Here is a 14,982-nt window from a genome sequence, read left to right as displayed (position 1 = left end):
CTCCTCCCCAAAGTTGCCACTTAACTCATCCACAAAACTGCCCCCTCCCCCCTTTCTCTCTCTTTTCCAACTCATTCCTCCACCTACTCAAATCTTCTACTTCCCTCTGCCCCATCTGTGGACTGCTCTTGCACCTCCCAAACTCCATGAGTACCTCTGGCTACGGCTTCCCCTACGCTCCCACCTTTTCTTTAAATGTGTGTTGTACCGTCCACCAAACAGTGATGACTCCATTTACATCTCACTCTCTGGTAACATGGACCAACTTCCATTGACTCATCCAAACTCTCTTTTCCTCATATGTGGTGATTTCAATTGTCATCATGCCAGTTGGCTGGGTGTGGGTAACTCTCGCATCAGCCATTGCACCTCAGCAAAGTACTTCTGCAACTCTTTGGGACTGACACAACCTGTCAATTTCCCAACCCAGATCTCAGTCAACAGTGCATTATCTCTTCTGGATTTGGTTATGACTAACTTCCCTGGAAATGTCTGCTGTTCTTCTGCTACAATATTGGTTCATCCGATCATATGCATTTTAAAGTGGACATCTCTCTGGCTGGTCTCAGAGAGCCACCTCAGCGCCGCCGAGTCTGGCATATCACTCAGGCCCACTGGCATGATCTTCAAGCAGCCATCAATCATCTGGACTGGTCTCCCATCTTGACTTATGCTGGGAATTCTTCCAAAAAATTGCTCTCCCTCATGCACAGATTTATCCCATCTCAGCTTCAGTTGTTATACCCTTCCTCCCGTCCATGCTCCACTGAAGCTTGAGGTGAGACAGTTGCCTTAAAACAACTCGCCTTTGCCTCATGGAAGGCAAATCCAACTGAGGGCAATCTCAGTTCCTCACACAAAGCTTTGAACAAGTGTGTGTCTACCCTCTGGAGAGCCAGGAAACAATATCTCTCTACTCTCAAGACTGAACTCTCAAACCTGTCTCCCTCCTCCAAATACTGGTGGCTTCTCATCAAATCTGTTTCTGGTGTTTGTTCCCCTTCCATCCCCTCCCTTACCTCAAACAGCTGCACAGCTGACACAAAATATTGTGTCCCGAACACATCTCTCTCTGTACCCACCTTACCCAGTCGAACCCAGCTGCTCCTGAACTCTATGTCCTTCTCTCCTGACAAGGTGGAGAGGTTTCTGTCAAACCTCGACACTGATTCTGCACCTGGACCAGACTGCATCAGCCCACGGGTCCTAAAATCCAGCTCTGCCGCTCTATCTCACCCTCTGTCTGTTCTCGTCACCCTCTCGTTTGTTCAGGGTTATCTGCCCTCTGCTTGGAAATCAGCCAACATCACCGCTTTGCACAAAAAGGTGCAAAACCAGATCCCTGCAACGACAGACCAATCAGCCTGCTCCCACTCATCAGCAAGGTCATGGATTCCATCATCACTTCCGACATTAAATCATTCCTCTTCTCAAATGGCTTGATCTCTGATCTTCAATGTGGGTTCAGACCAGGTCATTCTATTCTGGGCATGCTGATTCTGCTGTCTCATCAATGGATGGAGGTCCTCAACACCAAACAGGAAATTAGAGCTGTCTCCCTTGACATATCACGTGCCTTCGATACGGTCTGGCACCCCGCTCTGCTCACCAAACTCTCCTCCTTTGGTATCCATGGAAATCTCCACGCATGGCTGGCAGACTTCCTCTCTAGTTGTAGTCAACGTGTGGCCCTGAATGGGTTTCTCTCATCTCCTCTTCCTGTCCAGGCTGGCAGTGTTCTGGGCACTGCGCTTTTTCTAATCTTTTTTTGATCGCTCCGACTCTGGAAAATCCTCTCTATCTTTTTGATGATTACTCCATCCTCTGCTGCTCGAAATCTCAACCCTCAGATCAGCAGGCACCCTCTTCACTCTCTGCAGACCTGGATAAAATCACAAACTGGTCAAACAAGTGGAACATGTCAATTCAATCCTGACAAATCTCACACTCTCACTTTGTCTCTCTGAAAAGACCGTCTGGACCAGAGCTGTAGATAGAGAGAGTTTGGCCAACTAAACATTAGGCGCCATGTTGTTACCCAAGGTCAAGTGCACGCGCGCATGCGTTCAAGTGTGCATGCAACTTACTGCTATTAGGGATGGGTTTATTTGTATGTTCCTGAGTTTCATACATTGTTTAGTCAGTTGCGAATGAGTGGAAGTTGGGATGGATGAGTGGAAGGAGGGATGGATGAGTGGAAAGAAGGATGGATGAGTGGAAGGAGGGATGGATGAGTGGAGGGAGGGATGGATGAGTGGAAGGAGGGATGGGTGAGTGGAAGGACGGATGGATGAGTGGAAGGAGGGATGTGTGGAAGGAAGGATGGATGAGTGGAAGGAGGGATGGAGGAGTGGAAGAAAGGATGGATGAGTGGAAGGAGGAATGGATGAGTGGAGGGAGGGATGTATGAGAGGAAGGAGGGATGGGTGAGTGGAAGGACGGATGGATGATGAGTGGAAGTTGGGATGGATGAGGGGAAGGAGGGATGGATGAGTGGAAAGAAGGATGGATGAGTGGAAGGAGGGATGGATGAGTGGAAGGAGGGATGTGTGAGTGGAAGGAGGGATGTGTGAGTGGAAGGAGGGATGGGTGAGTGGAAGGACGGATGGATGATGAGTGGAAGTTGGGATGGATGAGGGGAAGGAAGGAGGGATGGATGAGTGGGAGGAAGGATGGATGAGCAGAAGGATGGATGAGTGGAAGGAAGGATGGATGAGTGGAAGGAGGGATGGAGGAGTGGAAGAAAGGATGGATGAGTGAAAGGAGGGATGGATGAGTGGAAGGATGGATGAGTGGAAGGATGGATGGATGAGTGGAAGGAAGGAGGGATGGATGATGAGTGGAAGTTGGGATGGATGAGTGGAACTTTGGATGGATGAGTGGAAGTAAGGATGGATGAGTGGAAGATCCATCACTCATCCATCCTTCCTTCCACTCATCCATCCTTCCTTCCACTCATCATCCATCCCTCCTTCCTTCCACTCATCCATCCCTACTTCCACTCATCCATCCTTCCTTCCACTCATCATCCATCCCTCCTTCCTTCTGCTCATCCCTCCCTCCTTCCACTCATCCATCCCTCCTTCCACTCATCCATCCTTCCTTCCACTCAACGATCCCTCCTTCCACTCAACCATCCCCACTTCCACTCATCCATCCCAACTTCCACTCATCCATCCCTCCTTCCCCTCATCCATCCCAACTTCCACTAAGCGAATGCATGCAATGCGATGCGCGTTCTGCTAGTTACGGAGGTTGGGTAACAACATGGCGCCTGTGAATCACATGACAGTGCTTAACCAATCATAGGGCAGACCAGTTGAAACCGGGTTGACCTAACTCTCTCTATCTACGGCTCTGGTCTGGACAAACCTCCCATCTACTTTCTCGACAATTCTCTCAAATAAGTTCCGTCGCTCAAGCTTTTAGTTCTCACTATCTGCCATGATTTTTCCTGAGAAAGCCAAATTGCCAAGCTGTACCTCCTTGGCAGAACTGAGCTCCTCACCACTTACAAAGCTTTCATCCGCAGCTTTATGGAGTACTGCTCTTCCCTCTGGGCTGGTGCTCCTGCCTCACACCTAGTTCGGCTTCACGCTTTGGAAACCAAGGCTTTTAGGATCATTGGTATCTCCCGTGATGAAGCTGATTCTGAGGGCCTTTCACTCTCTCACCTGCAGGCAGGTTGGCAGTGTTTCTATATTCTACGGACTCCTCTCCAGCCTTGCACCCCGTGCTTTGTCTGTGTTCTGTCCCCCAAATATTCCTGCAGGACACACAAGGTCTCTCAGCAATCCTCTTTGGTGAAACTGCCAAAATCAAGACTCTCTGCTCACCTTCACTTTCATTCCTCTTTTTTCCCACCTTTGGAACAAACTCCCTCACTCTCTTCAATCCCACTCCTCCCTCCAGATCTTCAAAACAGCTTTTCACCAACATCTCATATCTTCCCCATTCAAAACCATGATCTTTTCTCCTCCCATTAATCCTCCCCAAACCCATCTCCTTCAAAATTCCTGGTCTTCTTTCCTGAAAGTCCCTGTGGTGTCCATCTTGTTTATCCTGCGTACCCCGCCCCCGTCCTCTCTCTTCCACAGATCACCAATGTCCCTGTTCTCTACTGTTGTTGTGCTTCCCTTTCTCTGCCCCTCTTGTCTCCCGCACCCTTCATTATATGTTCTATGTGTTAGCTCTTAATGATCATGAAGACAGAAACTATTAATGCCACTATGACTATTAATGGTTTATTTAATGGCCCCAATTACTCCGACCCTATTATGAGGTTGGCTGTGGACGGTTTAGGCCCAAGTCTTTAACAAACCAGCCGACCAGGCCTGGCATCATGGAGACAGAAGGAAAGATCGATTCAGCAGGTGTTATTTGCCTGTTAATATTATCACATGCAGGCAAGTTCCCTGTAATCTCACGGCATTACTGAACAATTTTGAGTGTTGGGGAAATAATAGTGACAAGATAAGTCACTGATAACTCAGACCGTTTTGGTTTAACGTGACAATCTCGATGATTAGCTGACACACAACACTAATCTCGAGAGTTTGTGACTTCGTGAACGAATGGAGAACTTGTGTTCAACCGTCTGTGCCATTTGAAGTCAGTAATCATTTCTAAAATTTACTGCTTCATTAACATTTATGATTCTGCCATTAGCAATTCAATTTGAGTCACTTCAAAAAGATTTACATCTTATGGTATTTTCGTTTTACTTTTTCCTGGGGAAAACCTTGTGGAACCACACATACAATTGAGTACTGTATGAATAAATCACACAAAAATGAGACAAGAAAAATATATAAATAGTTGATTACAAAAATTGTGAATTAATATATGCATGTTTGATCCATTTATGCAAAAGGTAGCATCTCCTCAGTCACTGTCATATCAATGCATGGTTCTCCCTTGCAGGTTTGTCAAACAATGCCACAACCCCGGCTCCGCTGGTGCTTCCGGTTGCATAAGCAGTAGGTTTGCCTTTTGTGGTTTAAAGGACAGAAAATTCTGCTTTTTCTGCAGACGGAAACAAACCTCAGCACATTCTCCAAAGTTTGCTGAATATTATCCAAACTTCATCAGAAACAAACAACAAGGATTATTTCCTGTCCAACAGGCCAGCTGTGCATATACAGTAATTTTTGTCACATTAAACGTATTTGCATATAGGGTAATAACTTTCTCATCTTAGCAATGTTTTTGTGAACTGGATCATTGTTCGTTTGAAAAACAGCATTCGTGGGTGGAGGGAATAGATGATATTACAAGAACGGCATTTGGTACTGTGCATACCTCCACAAGCTGAACAGAACAGTATAATAAATATATATATATTGTTTTTGGCCCTATCACTCAATGGTGAAGAATCACTTAAAAAATTCTACTCGCCAGATCCGGATTCGAATCTTCACCAAATCGAATCATTTCGTCTGTGTCACATACGCTACATCTCTGCCAATTTTCGCCCAAATCCGTCCACAACTTTTTGAGATATCTTGTTCACAAACGGACAGACAGGGGTGAAAATATAACCTCCATCCACCTTCGGTGGCAGAGGTAACAACTTGAGAAGAACCCTGGAGATAGATGATAAGGTAAATTGAACAAAAATCAGGATGTAGCGGTTACCGCTGGATGCACACAATCGCCTTGCACCGGCCAGAACACGGCCAGACGCGCCTCTCCCGGGCATGCCCGGACTCACTGTTCCCGGGCACGCCCGAACCTCCCGGGCACGCCCGGTCTCGTCTTTCCCGGGCATGCCCGCTCTCGCCTCCCAGGGCTCGCCCAGAGCGTCCGGGCATGCCCACTATCGCCTTTTCAGGGCTCGCCCAGAGCGTCCGGGCATGCCCGCTATCGCCTTTCCAGGGCTCGCCCAGAGCGTCCGGGCATGCCCGCTATCGCCTTTCCAGGGCTCGCCCAGAGCGTCCGGGCATGCCCGCTATCGCCTTTCCAGGGCTCGCTCAGAGCGTCCGGGCATGCCCGCTCTCGCTTTTCCAGTGCTCGTCCAGAGCGCCCAGGCACGCCCAGCCTCGACTTGCCAGGCCGCAGCCAAACACGCCCGGGCAGGTCCAGACTCGCCTTTCCAAGGCTCGCCCTTGACACCCGGGCATGCCCGGTATAGCTTTTGCCGGGCAAACTTCCCGACATAAATGTGTATATATATTGCTGCCCGATAAACGGGCTTACGAGAGAATACCTGAGCTGTTTTGTTTCAATAAAGCAACTCGGACGAATTCCGTCTTTGGTCGCGTCAATTCTTTCGACTCGCGTTGGAGCGCAGTTCCTTCAAGGATGTATAAAAATTACATCAACCTCGTTTTAACCTTGAGAGAAAATAAATTGACAAGTGTGAGAGAGTACTTGTTACGATGGACGAAGAGGACATGTGTGCAACATACTCACACAACACACTCATAGTGGTTCTCGCGTGCAGCGATGTGCAGTGGAGTGTCCCCGTGCAGGTTGACGGCCGACAGGTCACATTTTGCGTTCAAGAAAACCTCCGCCACGTCGACGCTCCCCGAAAAGGCTGCCCAATGGAGACATACATTCTCCTCCTATATGCAAACCGACACAGCAAAGGATAACAGCTTTGCCATCATGCAGCACAATGTATGTTGAAGCCTTCGTGCTGTAGAGAGAAGGGAAATATTTATTTAAATATACAAGAAAACATACAACTAGCCTCGGATTAGTTATCCTATGCGACGTCAAACAGTTCACCAATCACATTACTCATCATTACCAAATGAGTCCTCATGGGAAAAAATAATTAACAAGCAAAATGATTTTTACAAGTACAAATCCACATGCCAATAAGCTATATTTATCATGTGTAAGGCTTAAATTATCATTGGTCGAAGAGTTAATGTTTGCCTTACGTTGTCTCTGATGGTGATGTCAGATCCTCTGGACAGCAGGAGTTTCACCACATCTAAATGCTTGTACTCTGACGCCCAGATGATAGGCGTCCAACCTCCATCATCCTACATGTAAGGCCATTAAAACGACATGAGCACTCAGAAAATGAACTTGGCAAATAGTACTCGGCATCGTCTCCACAGCTCTACATCACAAGAATAAATCAAAACCATCACATTTTCTTTTTCGCTCCTATCACCAACTATCTTCCATATGAGATATAACTAAGGAAAATATCAGAAATCCGAATAAAATGATTATAAACAAACCACCGAGAAACCCAATATAATCTTCTAAAAGGAAAATAACATTTTAAACACACATCAGGCAAAACAGCCTCATGCTGTATAAAAAAATCATAAAACACGGTGAAATAATTCTCCCACTCCCACTCCTCCCCCAAAATATTTCCTGAGGCAAAAAATCCAAAAGAATACATGAGAAACCAAGCAAAAAGCTCTGCACTCTAACAGAAATTGCTTTAGGCAAAGAAATATCACTCCTGCTCTATCTAGCCCTCGTGCACCTGTGCCGCCATCTCCCTGGCAACAATTACAAATTCAATGCTGAGTGGCAAAACTGTCATCGCGGCTGGCAGTGTGAATAATGACAATCTTTCTTCATATATTCAGTCAAAATATGACAATTCCAAAGGAATATACAGAGGAATTCCATCTGTGCAAGCCATAAATCAGGAAAAATTGTCCATTACCAGGAAACACTTTCCTGATACAGCATTAGCCCCCATCTTCACAGAAACCTCTGTGCCTTATATTACACCGAGTTAAATTTCAAGGCCGACTTGCCATTGTCCTTTCTATCCAGTTTCTGTTGCCATAACTGGAAGATGCTGGAAGCGCAGAGGTTGATAAGATTTGGGAATTTCGTTTAGCAGCAGCTCAAGCTGATTGTGAGGTGGGGCATTTACACTCATATTCACATGCTGCCTTAACATGGTTAGCGATGCCTACACAGCGCAGTAATTACGGTGATTTATTGCACAAATACCAACACGACTTCGAGAGATTACTGCTAGCCAGCCTCAAATAATGTTTAGAGATTCCATGTATATGCTCTTCCCATTATGGCCAAAATGTAATTATTTACTGTAAAGTGCCATGCATTTGGATCGACGATGATGGTCTCAAACCTCTCCGAAATCTTTCTGTGAGCTTGGGGCTCAGCCACTCTTCTCCGTGATGAATAACAATTAAAGTGCAGAATTCTGTCTGAATGAATGAATTTCTTTTGCCAACATTAAACTCAGGGGTCACCAATGAGCCCCACCCTCTTTATCTCTCTGTCTATCACCCTTACTTGTCCGATTTCCCGGAGTGAATGAGGTGCCTATGCCTGTAGCTTCATAAAATGAGTGTCTAAGGGCCTTGCATGTATAAAGGTAAGACTTTGTGATACTGCATTACCTGTAAATACGTGCCTTCTGTTAACATGACCATTAGTTTCCAACCTGCCCCAGTGTCTCTTTCTCTATTGATTAGTACATAGTGTGTAAATAGTGGATGGGAGTTTTGCCGTGCAGTTTCGCTCCGGTCATATGAGCCGACTTCCCACTTACGGTTCCGCTCAGCCATGCTTGATCCATTGGAGTGGGGCGTTGAGAGCACGGTTCCCTACCTGGGGGGATTAATTTGTAAGTAAGGTAACGCGGGAATTGGCTTGCAAGGACCCGATCACAATTGATCATCTCAGACAGTGTCCGTGGTTGCTTAGCAACCAGTCGTGCCACGGAGTTATCTGTGGAGGTCGTGAAGCAGGTCCGAGTAATTTAGATAGAGCGGCAGGAAAACGTTAAGGATTATTAGTGTATGCAACTATCTTCAACTTAAGGATGTCCTTCAGGGAGAAGTTAAGGAAATCCTCAAATATTTCCTAAAGGATGCTTTATGTAACAGGGCCCATAACCTCCACCCACCTTCGGTGGCATAGGTAATAAAATAATGAATGACAATCTGATGAATCATTTTATTCCTCCTTCATCCGCAAGCACATGTACTCCATGCAACATATAACAAATGTCTTTTACAATTACGTGTTCATTACATGTTCTTGCTGTCGGATGTCTCTTCCTATCTCTAATCTGATTGGTTGCATAGCATAGCAATGGCTCCGAAGGATTTCCTTAACTTTACAGGAATCCTTATCCTTAAAGGTTGTGTATGCAACAGCACTTAAGGAAATCCTTAGCTAAGGAATTATAGTGTACCTTAAGGTAAATCTTTCTTTAAAGGTTAAGGGAGTTTTATGCAACCGGGCCTTTTTCCTTGTCATACACCAAACCTGCCCACCATATTTCATCCAAATACATCAACAATTTTTTGAGATATCCTGTTCACATACAGACAAACAGACAAACCAACAAATGGACAGTGGTGAAGACATAACATCCGTCCATCTCCGGTGGCGGAGTTAATAAGAGTGAGTACTTGAGCTGAGACCAGTCTTCACTTGGCTATGTATATAATGTGTTGTGCCACTGAAAGTTGAAATCCCCCCGCCCTTCAATCCCCTGGCTCTCCCTTGGGCAGATGAGGTGGCACATTGCCAACCAAGAAGGGGACCTGCATTCCCGGGAGAGGCTAACACCCATGACAGACTGTTTGCATGGCGTACCCTAGTGGTACAATCTCCCAAAAAGTCTCAATATATTCTGCAGTAGTGTCTCTGTGTGAACAGTGGCACTGATGTGGATTCCACAGCCATGTCATCAAACTTGGAACTTTCTTGCAATATTCAAAAGTGATGACAACAACCCTGTCGTTGTGGTTTCCACTGTACGATTTAATAAATCAAATCATTCCTACAACTTAAATTAAGGTCGAATTAGCCATTCCACAAATACAGATTCTGGAATTTTCTTGATACTTGAAACAATTTTGGCCTGAGATGTATTGGCCTTATGACATGTAATGATCACAATATTGTATTGTGTTATATGCATTATATGGTCAATTCTCACCTGAGAGTTCACGTTAACCTGGCCTGTTGAAAGTAGAAATTGAACCACATTCAGATTCCCCTTTTTGGCTGCTAAGTGAAGACACGTAGCCCCTTCATCATCCTATAAATTGAGCAAAACACACATAAAACAATGTTTTTGTATTTTAAGTTTTGATAGGTATGCCTCAACAAAACACCACCAACATGTTAAAAGATGCAAAAAACTATCTTCAAATTCAAGGCAGTGATATACATTTACAATTAACTCTGAATAATGTGGCTGTTTTGTTGAATACAATCATCCGCAATATGGAAATGAAAATTTGAAAAAATTGATGATGACAGCATTGTTACCTTTTTGCCCAAAAATATACGAGGGGTATTTCAAACGTTCTATGAGCAAGATATTCACCAATAATCTAAGACATGCAAGCTTTTAATTATTTTTCAGTGTGCTTGAATTCAATGAACTTCATTAATGAAACAAAAGGCAGATAACAGGCAAAAACCACAGCTCTAAGGTGCCACAAAAAATCACATGCAGGACAAATAAAATAGCAGCGACATCAGTGACAGTGTACCTTTATATGAATTAGAAGGGCTTTAGTAGTCATTAGATGAATAAATAATCAAAGTTTATGTGATTACCTCTGCCACCGAAGGTGCAGTATATTATTTTTGGCCCGATCACTCAATGGTGAAGTATCCCTTTGAAAATTGTTGGATCAATATTTGGATCTTCACCAAAATCTAATTAATTTGTCCTTGTCACACACCCAACCTGCCCACCAAATATCGTATGAATCTGTCCATAATGTTTTGAGAAGTCCTGCTAACAGGCAGACAGACAGGGGTGAAAACATAACCTGTCCACCTTTGTTGTTGAGTGGCAGCAATGAAAGAGGCGAGAGAAAAAGAAATGGTGTGGCGGGAGGGATCGGTGAGGGAAGAAGAGACCAAAGGTTGGTACAGGAGAAAGAAATGGGTGCTGATGGACAGCAAGCTTCAAAGAATGGATGGAAGAACAAAAGCGAACCCACTTAAGGAGTCAGTTCCACAGATGAGAGAATAGAGGCATGAGGAAATAGAGGTGAGCATCTAGCTTTAGACTCGGTGAGAGAAAACAAGTTTCTGGAAGAATGTGTGTGACCCAGCGCTGTGGCTGGTAGTGGGGCGGCTTAGCCCAAATATTCAAAAGAATTGTGCATTTTGTGATACAAGCACCAAATTTGGCACACTCGTAGACTATCATATTATGAAAAGATCTGGATATTGGGCCATCTCAGATTCAGAGATTTGATTTTTGCAAGATTTGCAGATTTTGCAAGCTGAGATTGCAACGCCAGGGACGGCCGACTCCTTCCTACGAGCTGCCCACGTCACCCGCACAAGAAGAGCTCATCAAATCACTGCAGCGGCACTGCACATCCTGCAACACCGTGCGTATGAACGCCACTGTATGACATATGCTGATGATGCAGAAGACCTGCCTGAGTTTGAAGACTGGTGTCACCAGAGAGGAGAAGACATTCCCAACTTTCAGTACTGGGCAACTGTGCTGGAACTAGAGATGTTGGTACTGGTCTACGTGCGTTCTCTGCGGCAGGCTTCATTCACGACGTACCTTGATGCCCTGACGGAACTGGTCCCATGGTTCCATGCCTTAGACCACACACACTATGCCAGGTGGGTCCCTGTTCACCTGAGGGACACGGTTGCACTCCCAATGAAGCACCCAGATGTAGCCAGAGAATTCAGGGCTGGCAACTTCACTGTACAGAAGACGAAGAAGGTGTTCTCTTCGATCCCAATCGAATCGAAATCTTGCAAAAATCAAATCTCTGAATCTGAGATGGCCCAATATCCAGATCTTTTCATAATATGATAGTCTACTAGTGTACCAAATTTGGTGCTTGTATCACAAAATGCACAACAGGTTTGCTATGCTGCTACACTATGGACAGAGGGAAGAAAATGTAGGTGGAGTTTGGCTATAAGTCAGTCAAAAGAAAACCGAAATTTGATTCATTAAACTGTTGATTTGTGCTTTGTGTCCATCTAATGCATACACAATTTTACTGATACCCTTGTTCGTCATGCAACATATTGTCGTGCGAATACCCTCCGGTTAACACCAGGGCTCGCGAATGACCAAACGGATTTAATTGAGGCGACGACCAACTCGGATTCGGCTATAAACCGCGGGAGGAAAAAGTGAAGAGGAAGAGGCAGAAGCGCTTATCTATAGCGATCCAACCACAGCTCTGATCCTGCAGGGGAATTAACTCAACGAACACGAGATTTTGAATGGAAAGGGAAAATAATGCAAGGGTTTATTTTACAAGAGATAGCGGGACAGGAAAATACACGCCGGTAATAAAATGTCCTAAATCGGGATCCCGCACACCTCACCTCAGAAACAAGACAAAGGAAAATGAATTACAAAAATAACTGTCCGTCGTGTAATGGTTCGTGGGTGCGAGCTTATCTGTCGGCAGTCTTCTCACCGTCCACCCCGGCTCCCTCAGTCCGCCTCGCCCACGAGCTCCGCCAGGCCCGAGCGACCCACCCCACTCCAGGCTCCTCGTTGACCGCTCACGAGGTCCGTTCGCTCACAGTACCAAAAAGCACCGAGCACCGCTCCAAGCTCCGGACCCCTAAAGATTCAGGGACGATGCCAACGACCACCAGGACCTCTCAGTACGAAGAGCTAAGAGCCAAGAACGAACAACAAAGAGCGAAGGACCAGCACGACTCAATACCAAGAGCGAAGAGCCCAGCACGAAGAAGAGAGCGAAGCACGTCAGCGAGTCCTTTTCTAACTTGGCATGTGACGTCAGTTCTGGCGCGTTACCAACCAGAGCCTCGTAGCTTCGCGCCGTCTCCTGAACCTCCTCGCGCCTTCCGCGCTGATTGGTTCACGGCTTGCACCTTCCGCGCCAAACAATCACACGTTCCCTGTGGCGTGGTTATAGCTCGTCTCACGCGATGTTGCTCGGCCAGCTGGTGGTGGGGCTGGCGGCGGCCATCCGGCAGTGTCCCGATCTGGCTTTCTGCCGGTCTTCTTCCAAGGTCATTGTAAGGGAAGGGGAATTATTTAATGTTCGCTAAGGGCCTATCTAAGTGTTTATATGAGTGCGTTGCCATAAGGGACAAAGGTTTGGCGACAGGGGGGACAACGAACAAAGGAATCTTATCCATAATCCCTGCACTATTTAGCACGCCCTGCTCCCTCATAGCGGGGACATCAATACAGCTTATCCCGACAAACCGGACTAAACATAGAACTTATTACAGGTAGATTCCCTATCACGACAGTCAGATACCTACCTATACCTATCTGGCTCTAGATATTCCTCCACCCAAATTCATAACACAGCCCCCCCTTCCCCCACCTGGAACCATAGCTCCTGCTAGGTTCACTGCAGGCGCTACCATTTCCAGTCTTAACACTTACTGTCTCGCACCTAAATAAACTATGAAATAAATCAGGAGGGCTGTGGGAAGTGAGCCGGAACTACTTACCTGTTCTCCTTAACATGCCAATCCCCTTAACAATCATGCAAATATGTACAATGATCTTAATTGGTCGTTCCTGCGGAGGGAGGAAAAAACAACAGGCAAAACCTACCTTAACCACAAACCTTAACCTTAACCAAAAACTCTAATAAAACCTTTGTACAACCAAGATCTACAGACCGCGTCCCCCGGTGGATGCCACAAGACGCAACTTAACTGTGGGGCAATCCCAATGCACCCCTAAATTTCCGCGGGCCCAGTCCTGGTGTTACAGGTGAGTGACATGGCTCGGTGGATTTCGCCCTCATTCATGCAACACAACCCCTTAACCACTCATACACATTTCAAAAATCCTTACACAAAATCATTACAAGCACGTATTTCACCCCCCTGCAGGACCATGGCATAGATGTCATTCGTGGTGTGCATTTCTTTCTCCTAGGCAGCGGGGAGGTACCGCACAAGTAAGATGGTGGGGGCGCTTCAGGCTGTGGTGCCCGCAGTCCCAAAAACAAGTCACTTGAATTACAAGTTCATTGCCCCCCCCCCCCCCCCCTTTACCTGTTAGCCCCGTGACAGCCAAACAGCCCTTTCCGCCGTTAGCCCGCCGGTGAGGGTCTCCACACACCAGGCCCTGTGACCTCCTGCTTCAGCGCAGCGACACGGGTCGCCGGGAGTCTTCCTTACCCCACGGCACCCAACCAGACCCTCCACCGACGAGCTCCAAGTTCCAGATACCACTGGCTGCCAGGGGTAATTGCCGCAGGCATCGCTCCTTAGAGCTTGATCTGTACCTGCGGGCACACACACACCTTCCCCACCCACAAGATCCGAGAAACACATTTCCTCCCGCGCTGCCATTCAATGTTACAAACACATTTCCAGAGATGGTGTTACAAAAATATTTGCCATGGCCTGCCTCATGTGAAATCCCCGGTTCACATTTTACTATTACACATTTTCAAAACACAATAATCACTCGATAATCATCACTCATCTATTTTCTCCAACCTCACGACCACATAAAAACACAAAACCACAACACAAAAACAAACGCCACCCACAAGACTCTGTGGCACATATTCCATCCCCCTCACTGGCCATGTCATCACTCACCCGCCCACAACTCCAAATTACATGTCCCCAATTTAATAAGCAAGTCCTGAAGCCTGGGACAGTAAGCATCAAGGCTTTACCTTTACCTTGATGTGCAGGTAATTACCGGTTTGTCAGGTCCAAAATGCCTTCCACCCTCACAATCCCAAAATTTATCAGTGGGCCAAATTCTTCCAAATTTCACTTTTGTCCCCACTATACTGGCAGGTATGTGGATATGCATCCAACGGTGAACTGTTCTAAACAACTACATGTGGCCACGACAGCTCCGCACCTCCACCGTGCAAGGGTCATCGGGACAAGGTGAGCAGTCAAAACGCCAACATTGCCCATGAGTGTCCATAAGGGTGCGACCCATCATCCATTCTCCGGCCCCACTGCGAAGAACACAGCTGCACCAGCCACAGCTGGCCAATGTGGTGAGCACCTGCTGCCAACAAACACTACCATACCCAC

The 14,982-nt window shown here is 46.3% G+C and overlaps 1 protein-coding gene across 11 annotated transcripts in view; it reads right to left on the bottom strand.

The window, feature by feature from the left end:
• Positions 1-14,982, bottom strand: part of LOC137432743 (histone-lysine N-methyltransferase EHMT1) — a 280,570-nt gene that overhangs the window by 55,558 nt on the left and 210,030 nt on the right. For all 11 annotated transcript variants that reach the window (XM_068124901.2, XM_078783567.1, XM_078783569.1 and 8 more), the window contains 3 exons: positions 9,911-10,012; positions 6,894-6,998; positions 6,415-6,569 (listed from right to left, as the gene is read on the bottom strand). In XM_068124901.2, the coding sequence (XP_067981002.1) occupies positions 6,415-6,569; positions 6,894-6,998; positions 9,911-10,012 (362 nt within the window). The remainder of the gene's footprint in view (positions 1-6,414; positions 6,570-6,893; positions 6,999-9,910; positions 10,013-14,982) is intronic.

Source organism: Myxine glutinosa, chromosome 8 (genome assembly GCF_964187855.1).
Source record: "Myxine glutinosa chromosome 8, kmMyxGlut1.1, whole genome shotgun sequence".
NCBI classification, from domain to species: domain Eukaryota; kingdom Metazoa; phylum Chordata; class Myxini; order Myxiniformes; family Myxinidae; genus Myxine; species Myxine glutinosa.
Note: the sequence above shows the minus strand (reverse complement) of the source record. Positions and strands in the feature narration are given on the sequence as shown.